At 44.7% G+C, this 21,223-nt stretch overlaps 1 protein-coding gene across 5 annotated transcripts in view; it reads right to left on the minus strand.

Moving 5' to 3' along the window:
- Window positions 1–21,223, minus strand: part of Smarca4 (SWI/SNF related BAF chromatin remodeling complex subunit ATPase 4) — a 91,164-nt gene that overhangs the window by 67,373 nt on the left and 2,568 nt on the right. For 4 of the 5 annotated variants that reach the window (XM_071602550.1, XM_027955362.3, XM_071602560.1 and 1 more), the window contains exons 2-6: window positions 7,576–7,828; window positions 5,378–5,510; window positions 4,193–4,597; window positions 3,798–3,896; window positions 1,231–1,489 (exon numbers count right to left, since the gene is read on the minus strand). In XM_071602550.1, the coding sequence (XP_071458651.1) occupies window positions 1,231–1,489; window positions 3,798–3,896; window positions 4,193–4,597; window positions 5,378–5,510; window positions 7,576–7,797 (1,118 nt within the window). In that variant the 5' untranslated portion in view covers window positions 7,798–7,828. The remainder of the gene's footprint in view (window positions 1–1,230; window positions 1,490–3,797; window positions 3,897–4,192; window positions 4,598–5,377; window positions 5,511–7,575; window positions 7,829–21,223) is intronic. The other variant, XM_071602548.1, reaches the window with a different exon arrangement.

Below are 21,223 nucleotides of genomic sequence, written 5' to 3' on the forward strand. Positions count from 1 at the left end.
ACTCCACATCATGAACAACTACAAAAATGGAAAGTTGTACTCCATATATTTTCTGCTGTCATGTATTTAAAAAAAATAGTTCCGGGGCTGGGGTTGTGGCTCAGTGGTAGAGCACTTGCCTCGTACTCTGGGTTCGATTCTTAGCATCACATTAAAAAAATAAATAAATAAATAACAAGTGAAATAAAGGTGTTGTGTCCAACTACAACTAAAAAATAAAATTTAAAAAAAAAATAGTTCCAAGGCTTCTAATCAAATCAAAATAAAAACAAAAGTACGCGCACGCGCGCGCGCACACACACACACACACACACACACACACAGAAATCTATATCTCTTGAGCCAGGCTGGGGTTGTGGCTCAGTGTTAGAGCGCTTGCCTCACAAGTGTGAGACATTGGGTTCAATACTCAGCATCACATAAAAATAAATAAATAAATAAAGGCATTGGTTGTGTCCATCTACACCTAAAAAATAAACATTTTTAAAAAATAAAAATAAATTTTAAAAAAGGTATCATGTCCATCTACAACTAAAAATATAAGAAATCTGTTGAGCCTATTAACCTCACTGTCCTCATCCATAAACTAAGGACACCCCTGAGAGTAATCTACAGGCTTGATTTGAAGGTTAAATGAAACAATCCTCTTGCTCAGTCTTTCACACACTTATTTACAGAGCACCTACTATGCTGCATCAATCTTTTAGGGTATGGAGTCTCAGCACTGAATGAGACCATCAAGGTTGTTGCTCCCGTCGAGCTTGCCATCTCATTGGGAAGAAAGGCCAAAAGGGATAAAAAAATAAATAGTAGACTGGGAATATGATTCAGCTGTGACTCAGTGCTTGCCGAAGATGGAAGGCCATAGTTTTCATCCTTAGCACTAGGGCAGAGGAGGGAGAGGAGTAAATCCTGCCACTAATTCCAGAGTGGCTAGTGCTTGGAGGAAAGGCCTGGAGTGAGGGGGACTGGGAAGAGCTTCTATACAAAGGGAGACCTCAATGGCCACATGGGGACAAAAGTGGGAAGCCACTTTTGTGGTCTGAACCTGAGAAATGGATGTAAATCAACTGTAAGGACTTACACTGCTATGTTGAAGGAGGCGCTGCAAAACTGGAAGGCTGGGAGGCTCCTGGGGGAGTTGGGCAAAGCTATCACCACTCCAGTGACTCTCAGGATGGGGAACCACACCTTAGCCAATCAAAGTGGAGCCAGTGGGCTACGTCTCACCTGTATTCCCGCTCCTGCAGGATCTCCACAGGGTCTAGGCCCCTGGGCTTCTGGATGGGGGTGATGCGGCTCTGCTTCTGGTGCAATGGCACCAAGGGTGCGGGCTGGGCTGGCTGCCCTGGGGACTGTGTCTGAGGTGGCATCACAGGTGAGGCAGCAGGTGGAACAGCAGGGGGCGCAGGCGAAGGGCGTCCTGTCGGCTGCGGGGGGATCAGTTTCTGAGGGGTGCTTGTGGGGGCAGCAGCATTCGCCATGGGTCCTGGGGAGAGGCGAGCAGGATGGGGACATGTTGAGCCAGGGACAATTCTTCAGTGAAAATGCAAAGCCTGCCAGCTTTGCAAAGCTTGCCACATGGGAACAGACCAACCTCTCCCCACCTCCTTCCTCTCACCCACCAAATGCCACCCTGCTTCTCACCCAGGCATCTGCCTCCCTCCTGCCTCGAGGATCATCTCTCTTCCTGATCTCAACTCCGCTCCCTGACCCCAGTCTTCACTCACCCACATCTTTCTGGCCTCTGGCCTCTAAGGACCCACATTTTCTTGTCTTTCCTCTACAATAGTCCCCCCTCTCATCAGCAGCTTCTCTTTCTGCTATTTTAGTTACCCTCAGTCAACCACAGTCTGAAATATCATGTGAAAAATTCCAGAAACAAACAACTCATTAATTTAAAATTGTAACCTGTCCTGAGCAGTCACATCACATCATTTGCCTCCCTCCATCTTATCACCACACATCATCACAAAGAGTGAGGACAATATACCAGTGTTGTTTTTTGCAGCACTGGGGATTGAATCCAGGGTCTCCTGCATGCTAAGAACGTGCTCTAGAATTAAACCATATCCCCAGCCCAAGTATTTTTATTTTTTTATGGCACTGGGGATTGAATTCAAGGGTATTTTACTGTGAGCTCCATCTTTAGTTAATTAGTTTGTTTGTTTGTTTGTTTATTGGTAACAGGGATTGAATAATAGGGGCACTTAACCACTGAGACACATCCCCAGCCCTTTTTAGGTTTTATTTATTTTTATTTATTTATTTTTTAAATATTATTTATTTTTAGTTTTTCGGCAGACACAACATCTTTGTTTGTATGTGGTGCTGAGGATCGAACCTGGGCCGCACGCATGCCAGGCGATGCGCTACCACTTGAGCCACATCCCCAGCCCCCTTTTTAGGTTTTATTTTGAGACAAAATCTCACTAAGTTGCATAGGGCCTCTCTAAGGTGCTGAGGCTGGATTTGAACTTGTGATCCTTCTGCTTCAGCCTCATAAGTCACTGGGATAACAGGTGTGTGCCACTGTGATCAGGTTAATTTTATTTTAGGATCTCACTAAGTTTCCCAGGATGGACTTGAACTTGCCATCCTCCTACCTTAGCCTCTTGAGCCAATGGGGTTACAGGCACACATCATTACACCTAGCTAGTAAGATAATTTTAGAGACAAAGACCTTATTCACACCTTTTACTACTGTGTGCTGTTATAATTGTTCCATTTTATTGCTAGCTGTCTCTCATCTCTGTGACTAATTTATAAATTAAACTTTGTCACCAGTATTCATGTTAAGTAAAAAATAACTAAGAGTGGTGTCACAAATTTGTAATCCCAGCTATTTGAGAGGCTGAGACAGGAGGATCACAAGTTCAAGGTCAGCTTCAGCAATTTAGGAAGGCCCTGTCAAAATAGTTAAGTAAATAAGTAAATAAAGGCAAAAAGTAAAAAAAGGCTGGGAGTGTAGGTCAGTGGTAAAGAACCTCTGGGTTCAATCCCCAGTTCCCCAGTACTACAAAAGAAATGGGGAGGGAGGCACCAAGAAAAAAAGAAAAGGATGAGAGATTGGTTTGGGCCTATCCATGGTAGCTAACAACCACTGGGGATCTTGGAACGAATATATCCTCCATGGAAAAGTGGGAACCACTACACTCTACTTCAAAGTGAATTCAATTTTAGTGACTAGTTCTTTGATGAACATCAATACACCTCAGACTCTAAGATGGCTGCAAATGAATCCATCTTACCCACTATATCTATCCCAAACATATATGGACCCTGAAATATAACCAACTTTTACAGACGTGGACATGGAGCCTCAGAGAGCACTGGACCAAGGACACACATAGTCAGTGAGGGTGATAGGACCCTAAACTCTCTTATCATCCTACCTGCCTCCCACAGGGATGTTCTTGGGAAGGAAGACAGATTGAGATGTGCCCTCCAGGAAGGAATTTGCCTGTGGTGCCAGGTGCACCTCTCAGGCCTTTCCCTTGAGTCTCATGGTCGACCCATTCATTGCTCTCCTCTGCTTGTTACTGGTTTAAAGAAACCCCAGGATAACCTTGAACCACAACACAGAAGGGCAACTGTGAAGCAGATCTGAGCCCAAGACTTTGGGAACTGACCAGGGATAGATGAGACCAAGAGGACACCACAGGAAAACATGTGGTTTCTGCTCTGTTCAAGCGAGTGTCCTAAGTATTCTCTCTGATCAGGCTCATCTCAGGGCTTGCAAGCTCCAAGCTCATAATAGAGAGGCAGGACACAGATGAAGAGAGAAGTGATCTTACCTTCAGGCCAGGGTTTGGGAGGCCCTCCAGGGGGCTGACCAGGCATCCCAGGGGGCACACCTGAGGGTCCTGGAGGTGGCATGTTGGGCCCTCCCATACCTACATGCAGGGGGAAACAAACAAAGGAGAATAAAATGTGAACTGTCTTCATACCCACACCTATCCATGAGCATCCTTGGCTTAGGGCACACACCTATCCACAAGCCCTTAGGTGTAGATCTGAAGGGGAGCTGAAAAAATGACATTTATCATGACAACGACCTGGCCACCTGAGCAATCACTTGAGAAGCCCACCAACAACAGAGCTCAGGATCATCTATCATTGCTACCCAGGCTCTGGCCAGTTCACTCTGGACTTCCTCCCCACCCTAGGGACCAGGGATGGTGGGCCTTACCATGAGGCCTGCTGTAATTTGGAGGTGCTGGTCCCGGACCTGGGCCAGGTCCAGGCCCAGGGCCAGGTCCAGGTCCTGTGGCAGACACAGAGGGCGGAGGTAGTGTTGGCATCTGCTGTTGCATCCCAGGCATTGGCCGCTTTCCCTGCACAGCCATTTGCAGGTGGTCAGGAAGAGGTTGCCCCCTGGCCAGCATCTTGTAGGCCATTATCTGAGCTCGAAGCTGGTGCAGCTGGTTCTGGTTAAATGGGGTTGGGCCCCGGTTCTGCTGCCCCAAGGCCTGGGGGTCAGCACCATCTAGTGGGGCCCCTCCTGGCCCAGATGACATTTGGGGACCAGAGGATGGGCCACTGGCTGGAACTGGACTGGAAGCATGCTCAGAGCTGCCCAAGGGTGAGGGGTAACCTGCAAGGAAAGACCAATCCAATGGTCACTTGGCAGCATACATTTGAGATAAAGACAGAGACAGTAAACTGTTCTGTCACACCTATACTGTCTCATCCTCCAAGACACGGAATAGCCCAATGGCTTCATTCTCATGAGCCAAACACAAGGCACCCAGAGGACATATTCTCAACTCATAGCCTTGGCCCAGCAGCCCACATGGTCAAGTGCTTTGGCCCATGTTTCAGTAGAGTACAGATGGTTAATGGTGAAGCTATGAATGAAATCCAGGATCTTTCCAGGCCTGCCCTCCTGCCTGGGCAGAGCAGGGTACACATCTTCAGATCAGCCAGACCCATTCCTCTCACTTCCATTCCTCAGGAGCCTGAGCTTCCTGTCCCTGATGCCTGGAATCGCTCTGCAAGTCATCTCCTATATCATTTCTCCATCATCCCCATAAGGAAAAGCCAACTGGCTTGTAAGGCCGAGTCCTGAGCCCTGAGACACTATCTCCACTAAGCTCCCAGATGGCACTGGAGCTCCTAACAAGATCTCCTCTAACACCCAACTCTGCCCACCATGTATGCTCTTCTAGGGCTGCTCCAAAACAAGAGGGCCAAAGCAGACCACCACCTGGCCTCAACCAGACACTCTTTATGGCAGGGCCTTCCCTGGAGCTTAACCTCAGGGCCTTCCCTGAGGTCATCACAGAACCCATCTATGGGAACCCTGATAGGAAAAGGGGTATACGGGCTCACTATGTATGACCAACACTAAGCAAGAAGAAATACAGAACAGTACCTTGGGAGTGCTGGTCCATGGGGCTGGGTGGGGGCCCCATCCCTGCGTGGCCCCCTGACCGCATCCCCATTCCTTTCATCTGGTTGTAGCGTGGGTCGTCCGATATGCCCTTCTCATGCATGGACTCCATAGGCTGCAAGTGGCCAACAATAAGGCAGGGTCAACAAGGGGAATAGGAAGAGGCGACACAGCAAAGCATCACTGGGAAGAAGATGGACGACAACAAACATCCACCCAATGCTGCCACAGCATCCACTGAGTCACTAACATGACCAAGGGCTCAGCTCCAAGGAATGGACACGACACCAAGGTAGACACACAAAACAAATGCCACCCAGTGTAGGATGACCAACCGGACAACTGGTGGCCTGGAGGCAAGGAAGCAACTGCACTAGGGGGACAAGAGAGGGCAGGAAGATGTTCTAGAGGCAGTCAGCAACCACAGGAGGAAAGGAAAAGACACTAGGTCTTAGGGAGGGAGTGGTTTCATCCAGGACACAAATCTCACTGCTCATCGTGACTGGACAGAACATGAATCTGGGAACCAAGGACCCTCTTCCTTAGGGACTAGAAATCAGACAGACATACAAGTCTGCCCACAAGGACTGTAAAAACACGTCGGACGTCTCCCAAACTCTGCACCTCTTTGGTTGCTGGCAGAAAATGAGACTACAGACCTGTTCTAGCCCCCACAGGAGTTAAGGGCAGGTCTTGGCAGAATGATGATGTGTATGTCCCTCCTACACTCAGTAGCAGGTTATTCCTCCAGGGGAACCGCTGGCAAAGGGGATGGCATCCAAAATCTTTTTGTGGGCCCCCACTAGGCCTAGGTTAGCACAAGTATTCTCCTTTCTGGGAACTCACAAGTTCACAGCTGACAAAACAAACCTACAACTAACTCAATGTGTGCTGTGCTCAAGGAGAAGAGGGGCCAGGTAAGGGGAAGCTTCATGAGGGACAGGTTAGGCCCTCAGGATGCTGACCAGACCCAAGGTACGGGCCTGTCCCCACCCCTCTTTCCCTGGTTATGGGAGAGAATGAGCTCTGCGCAGTCACAGGCACCCTGTCAGCACGGGACCCTGATCCTAGCAGGGTGTGGAACATATGGCAGGTGTCTGACAAACATACATCAGAGGTGTACAGTGTGTATGTGCCATGCCAGGAGGGCAGAGAAGGAAAGTGGGGGCTGTGCTGGAGAAGGAGCTGGCTTATAAACCAAGAGTGTGAGTGAATGACAGGCCAAAGGGCAAGCAAATGATATGAAGAGCACAGGGCTCCCTACCTTGTTACCAATAGTTTCCAGGATAGAAGGGTCAAGACAGATATTATACATAAGTTGAGAGAAATGTACAGGAGATGGAGAGGGTTGGCAAGGGAATGCCTCAATGTATTGAAGGCCTCAGAAACAGCACAAATGTAGGGCTCAGGGGGCGGCATCAGGAGGACTGCAACCCTGATTCCTTATCTATAAAATTTATGTAATAACCACCAGACCTAGTGGGTTTGGGGGTATTCAAGTGGAATAGTAGGGAGGTAAAGAGCCGTCAGTGCCAGGTGGTGGGACCCACTCCTAGACCCACCCCTCCACCTGTATCTATGCAGACCCCAGCCTCCTGAGGGCCCTGACAGAAATGTCACCATTTCTTACAGATGCTGGTACATACAAGGGGATATTTCCTCCTCCAAGCCCCCTCAATGACAAAAATGGATGTAAAATGACATAAAGGGATGGAAATTAATGTATCCACTTTCCTAGCAAAAGCAGCTCTGATCAGCTCAAGCATAAGTTGTGGGCAGGAATTGAGACACCAGTGCCCTGCTTTGTGAATTCCCCAGGTAGGCAGAGCAGCCAAAAGGAAACCATGTACCTTAAGCCTCCTTTAGTGATTCAGGCGTTTTTCTTTATTGTTGAGTACTGTTCTGAAAGTTCTCATGCAGAACAAGGCGTGCAGGGGATCCAGGGTAGGGTGGTTGCTCCCCACTCCCAGCTCAGGTCAGATTGTGTGCCTGACCCCTCTGTTCCCCACAACGGACCCTGGGGCAGGCATCTGGACCAAAACAGCCACCACTGACAAGGAGGCTTTCCCACTGGCCTTCAGGGGAGGCTCAAGTTCAGAGGCTTCCCACAGCCTAGAGGGAAGGGGTGGGAGTCAGCCAAACTGGCAAGTAAATGATATGAAGAGCACAAAGCTCCCTACCTTGTGCATCTGGTGCATGTTGTCCTGAGGATACCCCCCAGGCCCTTGGGTAGGGATGGGGTGTCCTGCTGAGGGAGGCCCCGGGCTGGGCCCCATCATGCTGTGGGCAGAGCCTGGTGAGGGGCCTGGGCTGGGGCCCAGCATGGCTCCAGGCGAGGGGCCTGGGCCTGGGGAAGGGCCCGGCCGAGGAGTTCCACCTAGTGGTGGGTCTGGAGTGGACATCTTCACGGGAGCTGCAGATGGTGGTCTCCTGCTGAAAAGAAGTCCCAGTCATTCTAGGGGTTGGGGGAATGGGTTAGGCAGGTCAAGGGCAGCAAGGGAGGACTAAAATAGTCATGTCAGAATCATCCATCTAACAGTGCCATTACCCTGACCTGCATCTGTTCTTGATTCCTTTTGGAGAAAGAAATACATCTCAGGCATATAAATCAAATCACAGTCCACCTAGGAAGGGGTGGCACATAGATAAGGGCCATGTACCACTGCCTTACTAGATTCTTCAGCTCCCCGAACATCTTTCTGATAACAATGAAAAAAAAAAAAAAAAAAACACCTGAGGAAGTACTAATCTATCCTTCATACTGCTCAAATAATTGCAAATCTTCATATTTCATAACTAAGGCTCAAACAGCATCTGATTAGAACTTCATAAATTCAATCAAAACCAATATTATGACAAGTGACACCCGTTTTCCACTGAAAACAGTGAGAACAAGTTTCTTTAAAATAAATGAACCTGGTCTGGGCACAATGGCGCACATCATCCCTGCGACTAAGGAGGCTGATGTAAGAGAACTGCAAGTTCAAGACCAGCCTCAGCAACTTAGCAAGTCCCTGTCTCAAAATAAAAAAAAATAAATAAAAAGGGCTGAGGATGTGGCTCAATGGTTAAGTGCCTGTGGGTTCAATTCTAAGCACCAAATAATAATCAATTAATTAATTAAATGAATTTAAATTCAAAAAGTAAATTCAGGGCTGGAGGTGTAGTTCAGCGGTAGAACACATGTTCAACAAGAGCAAGGCCCTAAGTTCAATCCCCACCAAGCCAACAAAAAAAGGAAACTGGGGGCTGGGGTAGTGGATCAGTGGTACAGCATTCGCTTAGCATATTCGAGGCACTGGGTTCAATCCTCAGCACCACATAAATATAAATAAATAAAGGAATTGTATCCATCTACAACTAAAAAATATTTTTTAAAAAAGTAGGCTAATACAAAGGTAAGTATCACTCAAAAAATGGCACCATGATACACTTTGACAGTAATATCAAATGTCTGAAGATGAATAGTGCTGTAAACTAAAAACTGATACCCAGAACTATAACCCACAGCCCCCACAGATGTAAAAAATTCTGGTGACACTGGTCAAGGTGGTACACACCTGTAATCCCAGCTATTTGGGAGGCTGCAGCAGAATGGTTAAGTTCAAGGCTAGCCTGGAGATGTGTCTTGAAATAGCATGAGTTGTAGCTCAGTGGTAGAGTGCAGGCCTAGCATGCAAGAGGCACCGAGTTCAATCTTCAGCACCACATAAAAACAAAATAATGTGTCCACCTAAAACTAAAAATAAATATTTTTTAAAAATAGAATGATGTGTCTTGAAATAAAGAGTGTGGGTTGTAACTCAGTGGTAGAACACTTGCCTTTCATGTGCAATGCCCTGGGTTCTAGTCCCAGTACTGGGGAAGGGAAAACTGATGATATTGGTAAATTAGGCTTGCTATGACAGGACCACGGGTTGGTGTGTGTAGATGTATGTGTGGCACGCTGGGGATTGAACCCAGGTTCCTCATGCATGTTAAGCACTTGCTATACCACTGAGCTATATCCCGAACCTGATGAAAAATTTTATAAATTTTCACACACACACTTTTTTTTTTTTTTTTTTTGGATATAGGGTCTTGCTAAATTGCCAACTGGCCTGAAACTTGAGCTCCTCCTGCCTCAGCCCAAATCTCTAGATCAACTGGCGTGCATCACCACACCTGTCCTCAATTTTCTTTTTTTTTTTTTTTTTAAAGAGAGAGAGAGAGAGAATTTTTTTAATATTTATTGTTTAGTTTTCGGCGGACACAACATCTTTGTTTGTATGTGGTGCTGAGGATCGAACCCGGGCCGCACGCATGCCAGGTAAGCACACTACCGCTTGAGCCACATCCCCAGCCCATGTCCTCAATTTCAACCCCACTATTATGTAAAATGATAATACACTAATAAAAACATTTAAAAAGGGCTGAGATTGTAGCTCAGAAGTACAGCACTTGCCTACAATGTGTGAGGCACTGGGTTTGATTCTCGGTACCACATATAGATAAATAAAATAAAGGTCCATTGACAACTAAAAGAATGAAGAGAAGAAAGAAGAAAGAAGAAGAAGAAGAAAGAAAAAAGATGTATGGTACATCAAACAAGGAGTGGTTCTTCCAAACCAGAAACTCAGGGCAACAAATTTCCTTCAGGATGTAGGTGTTTTATCTTAGGTTGAATTTATTAAGCCCTTCTAAGTCACTAGTTCTGATGACACTCTGTGCCTTCATCAAGAATAAACGAGCCTGTTGCAGTGGCACATGCCTGTAATCCCAGTAGCTTGGGAGGCTGAGGCAGAAGGATCACAAGTTCAAAGCCAGTCTCAGGAACTCAGTGAGGCCCTAAGCAACTCAGTGAAACCCTGTCTCTAAATAAAATACAAAAAGGGCTGGGTATGTGGCTCAGTGGTTGCGTGCCACAAAATTTAGCTGATTATGAGAGCAGACAACTCCTTGCCATTTGCAGGGACAATAGACACTCACCCCCTGTGTGTGGAAGTATCATGGGTGATTTTAGGCTTCTTTACTTTTGTGTTTTCTAAGTATCAACAATGAGATGGCATTACTAAATCATTTGATTAAAGGGAAAGGCTAAGGGTACACTCATTGGTAGAGTGCTTGTTTAGCATTGATAAGGCCCTGGGTTTTCCATCCCCAGGATGACTCCTTCCCCCAAAAAATAAGATTAAAGGGAATTTGCTATCATAAATCACCTTAGACAGGGTGGCTTACACACAATAGTAATTCATTTCTCACAGCTGTGAAAGTGTAAAATCAAGGAATCAGCATATTCAATGTCTGGGTTTTTCACTGTATCAATTGGCAGAAAGGGTAAGGGGTGGGGTCCCTGGGATCTCTAAGACACTAATCCCATTCCCGAGGACTGGGCACAGTCATCTTAATAAAGCCCCACCTCCTAATACCATCACATTGGGCAGCAGATTTTCAACATGGGAATTTTGGTAATACACAAACATCTATACTATAGCAGGCTTATATAGCCTGTTATTATACAACAGGCTAAAGGATAAACTGAGTCTTTGTGAATGGATTAAGGTCATTAATGTGAGAATAGATTGGTTATCATGAAAATGGATCACTATAAAAGTGAATGCATCCCACATGCTGTCTCTTTTCTACCATGATATAATACCATGCCCTTGGACTTCCCAACTTCCAACTGTAAGCCAAATAAATTTGTCTTCATATATTACCCTGTTTACGGTATTCAATTATAGTAACAGAAAATACAATAAGACACCATGGCCAGGTGCAGTGGCCACACCCTGTAATCCCAGCAGCTGGGAGGCTGAAGCAGGAGGATGGCAAGTTCAATGAGCCAGCCTCAGCAAAAGCAAGGCTCTGTGCAACTCAGTAAGACACTGTGTCTAAATAAAATACAAAATAGGGCTGGGGATGCGGCTCAGTAGGCAAATGCCCTTCAATTCAATCCCCGGTATCCCACCCACCCAAAAAGAAGACACTGTGGAACTAGATGCCACTGGGCTCCAGTAAGCTGCCTACCCAGGGAGGGGACTGAGCAAGCTCAGCCAGGAATAACAAGAGGGATAGGATCAGAGGGTGACAATGCCCCAATCCCTACCCTTTTGTTTCCCATCCCTGACCTTTCTAAATCAAAGCAGGTGGTATTTTCAGCAAAGGGCTTGAATCTCTAAGATCATCACTGTGGTCTTTGAACTTGCAGGGAGCATGTATGGTGCTACCTAGGCTCCCTGGAGTCCCTCTACAAGTTCCTTCATGGGCACTGAAACAAACCAGGAGGCCACACCTCACAAGTGAAAGAAGCAAGGACAAACACACACAGACAAAAGAGGCAAGTAGCATATGTGTCTGTCTGGGAGCCAATCCAGATGTGTGTGGGCCTCAGGTCAGGTGAGCCTAGGGCCTCTAGAAAAGGAAACAGAGCCTGGAAATCCTGGTAGGCAGTCAGAAGCCATGTGATGGGAAGTAAAAGTACTCTGGGCCAGTGTGATGGCACATGCCTGTACAGGAAGGATGAGCTAGGAGGAGTGCAGGCTGAAGGCCAGCCTCAGCAATTTAGCAAGACCCTGTCTCAAAATAAAAAATAATTTTAGAAAAGGGAAGGGAGCCAGGCACAGTGGCACATACCTGTAATGTGAGTGACTTGGAAGGTGGAGGCAGGAGGATCACGAGTTCAAAGCCAGCCTCAGCAAAAAGCAAGGCACTAAGTAACTCAGTGGAACCCTGTCTAAATAAAATACAAACAGGGTTTGGCTGGGCGCGTGGTACACACCAGCGGCTTGGGAGGCTGAGACAGGAGAATCGCGAGTGCAAAGCCAGATTCAGCAACTGTGAGGCGATAAGCAACTCAGTGAGACCCTGTCTCTAAATGAAATGCAAAATAGGGCTGGGCATGTGGCTCAGTGGTTGAATGCCCCGTGTTCAAACCCTGGTACCAAAAAAAAAAGAAAAGAAAGAAAAAAAAGGGAAGGGAATGTAATTCAAGTAAAGCGCCCCAGTATTAAACTTCCAATCCTGCAAAAACCAATCAATCATTTAAGAAAGAAATGTCTGGCTAGACACATGCCTGTAATCCCAGTTACTTGGGAGACAAACAAGAGGATCTCTTCATGATGTCTTCTCTGTACTACCTATACAGTAGACATTCCAACTTGTTACCAGGTATTAATTTTAGCACTGGGAATTATGTATCATTTCATTCACTTGGATCTTCACTCTTTTTATTTTCATTCCCTTGAAAAACCACTTCAGCTGGGTGTGGTGACTGAGGTACTCCCAAAGACTCTGTGGCTGAAGATCTCAATCAAGGCCAGCCTCAGCAATGTGGTGAGACCCTATCTCAAAACGAAAAATAAAAAGGGATGGGGATGTAGCTCCATGGTAAAGTGCCCCTTCGTTCAATCCCCAGTGCAACAAACTAATAAACGCACCTCAGAACAAGCCAGAGGATCTAAGACAAGAAGGATGATTCTCTGTCCTCAGGGAGTTCCCTCTAATCCACCAGAGAGATATTGGTCTAAATGCATGAACACAAACGCTACCCTATCTATCCAATGGATAGGTCTGTTTCAGACTCACTTGACCATAACAGAGTCATAACACAAATTTACATCAAGTAACCGCAGCCAGTTTCATAAATCTGCCCTGCCCCATGCTCCCTGGAAAACACTGATGGCCCCTATTCTTTGTCTGGCTTAGAGTTAATCAAGCTCACTAGATGCCCCCAAGGTCTGCTTTGCTGCTGCACATTGAACCTCAAGCATAATAAGTGAGGGCAGAACAGTGGCCAGAGAAGGCAGGGAGACACAGAATCCAGCCTACTAAATATCACCCGGGTCCTCCCAGCCACCGGAGCAGAGGATTTACTAATGATAACTTCCCCACAAATAATAATGGATCTGGCTTGGGGTTGTGGCACAGTGAGCACTTGCCTAGCATATGTGAAGCACTGGGTTGGATCCTTAGCACCACACAAAATAAACAAATAAAATAAAGGCATTCTTTTCATCTACAACTACAAAAAATATTTTTAAAATAAATAAATAAATAAATAAGGTGGGCAGTGGTGCACACCTGTAATCCCAACAGTTCAGGAGGATGAGGCAGGAGGATTGTGAGTTCAAAGCCAATCTCAGCAAAACCAAGGTGCTAAGCAACTCTGGGACCCTGTTTCTAAATAAAATACAACATAGGACTGGGATGTGGCTCAGTGGTCAAGGGCCCCTAAGTTCAATTCTCAGTACCCAAATAAATAAATAAAAGTATTGTGTTCATCTACTTAAAAATATTTTTTAAAAAATAAAATAGGGGGGCTAGGGTTGTGGCTCAGCAGTAGAGCACTCGCCTAGCATGTATGAGGCACTGGGTTTGATTCTCAGCACCACATGAAATAAAATAAAGATACTATGCCCACCTATAACTAAAATAAATAAATAAGAGCAGGGGGCTGGGTAGTGGCTCAAGTGGTAGAGTGCTCACCTAGCATGTGTGAGGTACTGGGTTCAATTCCCAGCACCACATAAAAATAACAAAGATATTGTGTTCACCTAAAACAAAAAATAAATATTAAAAAATAAATAAAATAGGGGGGCTGGGGTTGTGGCTCGGTGGTACAGCACCTGAATAGCATGTGTGGGGCACTCGGTTCAATTCTCAGCACTGTATATAAATAAATAAAATAAAGGTCTGTTGACAACTAAGAAGTATTTTTTAAAAGAAAAATAAATAAATAAAATAGGGGGGACTGGGGTTGTGGCTTAGTGGTAGAGTGCCTGCCTGGCATGTGTGAGGCCTTGGGTTTGATCCTCAACACCACATATAAATAAACAAATAGTAAAAAAAAAAATCCATTGGCAACTAAAAAATATTTTAAAAAATAAAATAGGGGGCTGGAGTTGTAGCTCAGTACACTTGCCTTGTAAGTATGAGGCATTGGGTTCAGTCCTAAAACCACATAAAACCAAATAAGGGCACAACTTATGAGTCCATATACAACTAAAAAAATAAATAAGTAGATAAAAATTTTAAAAAATAAAATAGGGGGCTGGGGTTGTAGCTCAGCAGTAGAGAGCTCACCTAGCACATGCAAGGCCCTGGGTTTGATCTTCAGCACCACATAAAATAAAGGTGTTATGTCCAACTACAACTAAAAAATAAATATTTAAAAAATAAAATAAAATAGGGCTGGGTTGTGGCTCAGTGGTAGAGCGCTCACCTAGCATGTGTGAAGTACTGGGTTTGATCCTCAGCACCACATAAATATAAATAAATAAAGGTATTGTGTCCAATTACAACTAAAAAATATTTTAAAAATAAAAACAAAATAATGATGGATCACCAAATGTGCCAAGCAGATGACTAGCAGAGAACAAAGTTCCTGCCTGGTGGAGTGGACAACCAAAGGACAGAGATAAGCACAGAGATTAACTATGACACAGTGTTACACAGGGGGTAAAGTGTTGTGAAAAAAATAATCAGGTTAATGTGATAACAAAAGGGAGACAATCTTTCAATCATGGTGGCCAGGGGCAGTCTAAGTAATGGGGGGACATCAAAACAGAGATTTACAGTGAAATGGGTGAGGGGCCACGTGGCCTCTATGGGAAGAGGGACCAGCAAGTGCAAAGGCCCTGGGGTAGGACTTTGCTGTGCACATTCTGAGGCACAGCAAGTCAGTCAAAGTGGCCGAAGTGGAGAGGGTGGGAACACACTTCATTTCTCTATATTCTCACATAACACTTCTAATGCCAACTCCAATAAAACCAGAGTTTTTTCTCTCAACAAAGAACACTCCTAAGTTCTGTAGGGGGAGGGGGAGGTTTCCACAACAAGCAATTCTCCAACTCTATGAATAGCAGGCCTTACACTTTATTTTTTTTTAATATTAATATTTTTTGAGAGAGAGAATTTTTTAATATTTATTTTTCAGATTTCGGTGGACATAACATCATTATTTTATTTTTATGTGGTGCTGAGGATCAAACCCAGCGCCCCGTGCATGCCAGGCAAGTGCATTACCACTTAAGCCACATCCCCAGCCCCAGGCCTTACACTTTAATTGACTCTACCTAGAGTCAGAGTTAGATCCAAAAGCTAAGGGTTCAATCCCACAAGAGAGTCCACCACTTCAGATGCCAATCACATGTCTGGCTTCCCTCTCCTCTAACCCTGCAACCCTCTCCTCACCTTCAATAATTTGGTGAATTATTAAAGTGCCTTCCTTGTTCCAGATAATGGAAAAATTATCTGGAACAAAGGAAGGCACTTCACTATTACCAGTTTATTATCAAAATTGTAACTCTGTGACAACCAGATAGAAGAGGGCCAGGCACAGGGGAGGTGGTACATGATGCCAGGGCCTCTTTGTATGTGCCCTCTCTCTAATTACTTTCTGGTGACCAGCCCCAGCCTGAGTTAGCCAGGGACTACACCCTAAATCACCTCATTGGCATGAACTCAGAAGTAACCAAAAAGGGGTTCTATGTAAATAAGAAAAAACTTCCTATCACTCATATGGGGGCCACAAAGATCCAATGTATTTCAGGTTATATCACAATGGGCAAGAGAGTCTTGGTAGCAGGTGGGGGCAGATCACAGGTCTTAAGGGCCACAGTGAGGAAAGAGGAGTTTATACTAGTTGTATGCAGTAGCAATGGGAAGCCACTAGAATATTCTGGGCAGAGGAGTGACAGGGTCTAATCATCACAACTACTTAGGAGGCTAAGGCAGAAGGACCAAAACTTCAAGGCCAGGGCTGGGGATGTGGCTCAAGTGGTAGCGCACTCGCCTGGCGTGCGTGCAGCCTGGGTTCGATCCTCAGCACCACATACAAATAAACATGTTGTGTCCGCCAAAAACTAAAAAAAATAAAAAATAAAGAAACATTAAAAAACAAAACAAAAAAAAAACCTTCAAGGCCAGCCTAAGCAACTTTGCAAGACCCTACCTCAATATAAAAAATAAGGGCCTTGGTTGTGACTCAGTAGTAGAGAGCTTGCCTAGCATGCATGAGGCACTGGGTTCGATCCCCAGCACCACATAAAAATAAACAAAGTAAAGGTATTGTGTCCATCAACTACATATGTGTACACACACACACACATATATATTAAATAAAAAATAAAAGGGTGGTGCTGGGGATGTGGCTCAAGCGGTAGCGCACTCGCCTGGCATGCGTGCGGCCTGGGTTCGATCCTCAGCACCACATACAAACAAAGATGTTGTGTCTGCCGAAAACTAAAAAATAAATATTAAAATTCTCTCTCTCTCTCTCTCTAAAATAAATAAATAAGTAAATAAAAGGGTTAGGGGGCTGGGGATGTAGCCCAGTAGTAGTGTACTTGCCTAACATGCATGAGGCCCTGGTTCAATCCCCTGTAAGGAAAACACAACAACAACAACAAAAAGCCATTTCTCTGGATAAGCTGAGGGAATGAATGTGAACGAGGAATCAAAAATAAGAGAGGAGGGCTAGGGTTGTGGCTCAGTGGTAGAGCACCTGTCTTGCACGCATGAGGCACTGGGTTCAATCCTCAGCGCCACATAAAAATAAATAAAGAGGAGCTGGGGCTCAGTGATAGAGTGCTTGCCTTGCATGTATAAGGCACTGGGTTCGAACCTCAGCGGAAGGAAGGAAGGAAGGAAGGAAGGAACGAACGAACAAACTATGTCCATCTACAACTAAAAAAATAAAAAGAATAACAAAGGTGAGCAGCAGGGCTTCAGCTAGCCCTATAGTTCCAGCTTCTAGGGAGGCTGAGGCAGGACCACTTGAGTATAGGAGTTTGAAATATAAAGACCAGCATGGGCAACATAGTAGGACCCCATCTCAAAATAAGTCCACAAATTTTTAAAAATGACCAAGCAAGGCTGGTGTTGTGGCTCAGCGGCACAGTGCATGCCTTGCTTGCCTCGCACACATGAGGCGCTGGGTTCAATCCTTAGTACCACAAATAGATAGATAGATAGATAGATAGATAGATAGATAGATAGATAGAGATGTTGTGTCCAACTACAACTAAAAAATAAATTAAAATTAAAATAAATGATCAAGCCCTAGAGTGTAGGCTAGATTCAGGCCTAACTCTATCCTCTTGATCAGGACTGGTGACAGAAGGTGGCCTTTTACTGAAACTATGGAAGGAATAGAGGCCTGAGTAATTCTGACTGAGAATCAAAAGGGACAAGGAAGAAAGCCCTGCAGGACTGAAAGGGAGAGAAGTACAAATAAAGGTAGCACTCAACGGGCCAGAGTGTCCAGAGGATGTTCTGGGAGGCAGGCAGGGCTGCAGGGCGCTCTGAGGTCTAGGCTGCGATGAGCACAGCACGCAGCCTTCCTGAACTCAGATTCAACTCCCAGCTCACAATGAGATCATCCACCAGCCCACTGTACTGGGACTTTCAGGGCAAGCCAGGGTGGTGCACATCAGATGCTCCACCCCCAAGTCTCCCACTGTCATAAGTGAGACAACAACTGTCATTTGGCCACCTGCTTCCTGAGCCAGCAGGGCATGACCAGCTGGCAAAGGAGATCTTAAAACCCCAAAGAGCCATCATTAAGAAATGGTCCCATTCTCCTTTATCACACACACAACTAATGAATGCAAAAGGAGCAAAACCCATGCTGTTCCTAAGGACAAATGTTCCCTATAAAAACTGAAAATATTCCCCTTAAGCACAGTAACTAAGTCTCAAAATGAAGCCCTAGAAACCAGTCTGGGGATCAAAAGACAGGAAGGGGCCAGGGCTAGCTTATTTCTCCTAACATCTACCTGTTTTCGTTAAAAAAAAAAAAAAACCCTTCCCTGAGGGAAAAGGGTGCATCCCCTTCCTCTGCTCTGCCCTGTGGATGCAATCTCCCAACAAACCCAGCTACACCTAGGCTTCTCCCTCAAGATCCTTTCCCATACCAGAAGAGGAGTGGAAGAAAAGTGGAGGATGGAGTTCACATGCCTGTCCAATCCAGGTCCTGATGGTTAGTATCAGCAGCATGCTGAGGTAACCCCAGGGATGAGGATATAGCTCAGTTGGTAGAGTGCTTGCCTAGGATACACAAGGCCCTTGGTTCAATCCCCAGCACCACACACACACAAAGAGGTAATCCCAGGAAATTACTGATCCTAATACTCGACTGACAGCAACTGCAGCTCAATTTGGTCTCAGCCTTGATTCTGATTATGTTCTCTTTCATTCACTCCCAATATTCCAGGCCAATGTTATTTTCCTTTTGTAGGTTTTGTACATTCCTTTTATTCTGATTATTTAGAAATTTCAAGTCTCTCAAGTGTACCAACACTACACACAGGTTATAAGAAAAAATATACAAAATGAAAAACTAACATTTACTTTTTTTTTTTTTTTTTAATTTTGAGACATGTTCTCGCTAAATTGCTGAGGCTGGCTGCAAACTTATGCACCTTCAGCCTCCCAAGTCTCCAGGACTACAGGCATGAGCCACAATGCCCAATCGTTCAATATCCTTAAAAAGCCATACCATCATGAGCTGGGGTTGTATAGCTCAGTGGCAGAGTACTTGCCTGGCATGTGTGAGGCACTGGGTTCCATTCTCAGCACCACATATAAATAATTAAAATAAAGATCCATTGATGACTAAAAAAAATATTTAAAAAAAAAAAGCCATACCACCAAACATATCCCTTTCTTTCCAAAGCCTATAATAAGATTACAAAGCATAATTTAAAAAACTTCAGGACAAACTGGAGTTGATTTATTGGCAACAACCTTGAAAATATACAGATCAGAACCATTACAACAGAGCAAGAATATATTACCTATCTCATTCTACCAGAATGATGTAGAAATCCTAATAAATGATAATAGCCACCAACTGTTTTTATTTTTTATTATTTTTTTATTTATACATGGTCACAATATCTTTATTTTATTCATTCATTTTATGTGGTGCTGAGGATCAAACCCAGTGCCTCACATGTGCAAGGAAAGCATTCTGCTACTAAGCCACAATCCCAGCCCTTTATTTTGTTTTTGTGGTGCCTGAGATCAAACCCAGAGCTTGGCCAGGCATGCTGGTACATGCCAGTAGTCTCAGTATCTCAGGAGATTGAAGCAAGAGAATCCCCAGTTCAAAGCCAGCCTCAGCAACTTAGCAAGGCCCTAAGCAACTCTTGCTCAGCAAGACCCTGTCTCTAAATAAAATATATATATTTTTAAAGAGCTGGGGATGTAGCTCAGTGGTGCAGGCACTGTTATAAGCACTTGACAGTTGTAATTTTGTGGTTCAGTCCCTGCAATAATCCCACAAGTTGGGTACTATTACTGTCCCCCTTTGCAAATAAAGACCTAGATGTAAACATACCAGAACAGATCCCTTGTCTGCCTGTTCCCCACTGAATCTCCAGCAGTGCCTGGTAGAGGCACTCAATGCACATTTGTTCACTACATGACTAAGGAATGAGTGGCTGGGTCACTTCTTGCACTACTCCAGGGGGCGCCAGTCATGATGTGTTCTATCTTTCAATTTGAATGGTTCATCTGTGCCATGGTAGCCCCAGTGACCAGGCCAACAACAGTTGGCACATCTGAGGACTTACTATGTGCCAGAGACTGTCATTTGAAGAAACAGGAGTAAAACCCAACTGATTGACTTGAAAGCCCCTAGAGAAAAAAATGCCCCTGGACTTTGGTCTTCACTGGTAGAATGGTTTCAGCAGACATTCACCAAAATACCTAGTCCCATCCTGGTCTACCAGATTCAACAAAAGGCTAAGACATGGAGTGAATGTGTCTAAAGTCACCTCCCAATGTTTTTAGGATCCACAAGGAGTGGCAATGAGGAGTGGCAAAAATATGCAAATAATCTGTAAATAAATATGCATATATGTTGGGTGCTTTTCAAGGACAGAAAAAATTTGGGACAACTACACTATCCTACACCACAGTTTTAATGATATCACCTCCCCTGATCAAAACCTGCAAAATCAGTGTCTCCTAAAGGGCTGGGTGCCTAGGCAGTTGTGGTGGTAGACACATTTGTAATCATAGCTGCTCAGGAAGTAGAGGCAAGAGGATCTCAAATTTGAGGCCAGTCTCAGCAATTTAGCAAGACCCTGTCTCAAGATTAAAAATAAAAAGGCATGGAGATGTAGTTCAGTGGAAAAGTACCCTGGGTTCAATCTCTAGTAAAGTGGGGAAAAGGGCTGAGTACATAATGATTTTAGATAGCACACAGAGGAACACCTATTATTTTCCTAATCAAGTATGCAATGATTTTAAAGAAAGTTTTTTTTTTTTTTTAAATGTTACGTGTGTGTATATATAGTCTACAGCACATCAAGCCTGGGTGTTCTGGGATATAAGAGAACTCTAAATTATGGGGTGGGGGGATTAGTTTTTTAAATAGTTGATTTAGGGAGAGGGAAGAATAGAAGTTCATTGGATTAGACAAAGGGGAATGAAGGGAAGGGGGATGGGAATAGGAAAGACAAGGAAAGACAGTAAAACTATCCAACATAACTTTCCCATGTTCATACAGGACTGCACGGCAAGTGAAACTTCACATTATGTACAACCACAAGTATAGGATCCTAATTAGAATAACTTATATTCTATGTGTGTATAATATGTCAAAATATACTCTACTGACAAGTATTTCTAAAAAGAACTTATAAAAAATGCTCTAGTGGGGGCTAGGGTTGTAGCTCAGTGGTAAAGCATTCACCTAATACATGTGAGGCACTGGGTTCTAGCCTCAGTACCACTTATAAATAAATAAAATAAAGATATTGTATCCACCTACAACTAAAAAAAAATTTTTTTTAATGTTCTAGTTGGCTCAGGAGGCTGAGGCAGGAGGACTGGGAG

This window comes from Marmota flaviventris, chromosome 1 (assembly GCF_047511675.1).
Source record: "Marmota flaviventris isolate mMarFla1 chromosome 1, mMarFla1.hap1, whole genome shotgun sequence".
Taxonomy (NCBI): domain Eukaryota; kingdom Metazoa; phylum Chordata; class Mammalia; order Rodentia; family Sciuridae; genus Marmota; species Marmota flaviventris.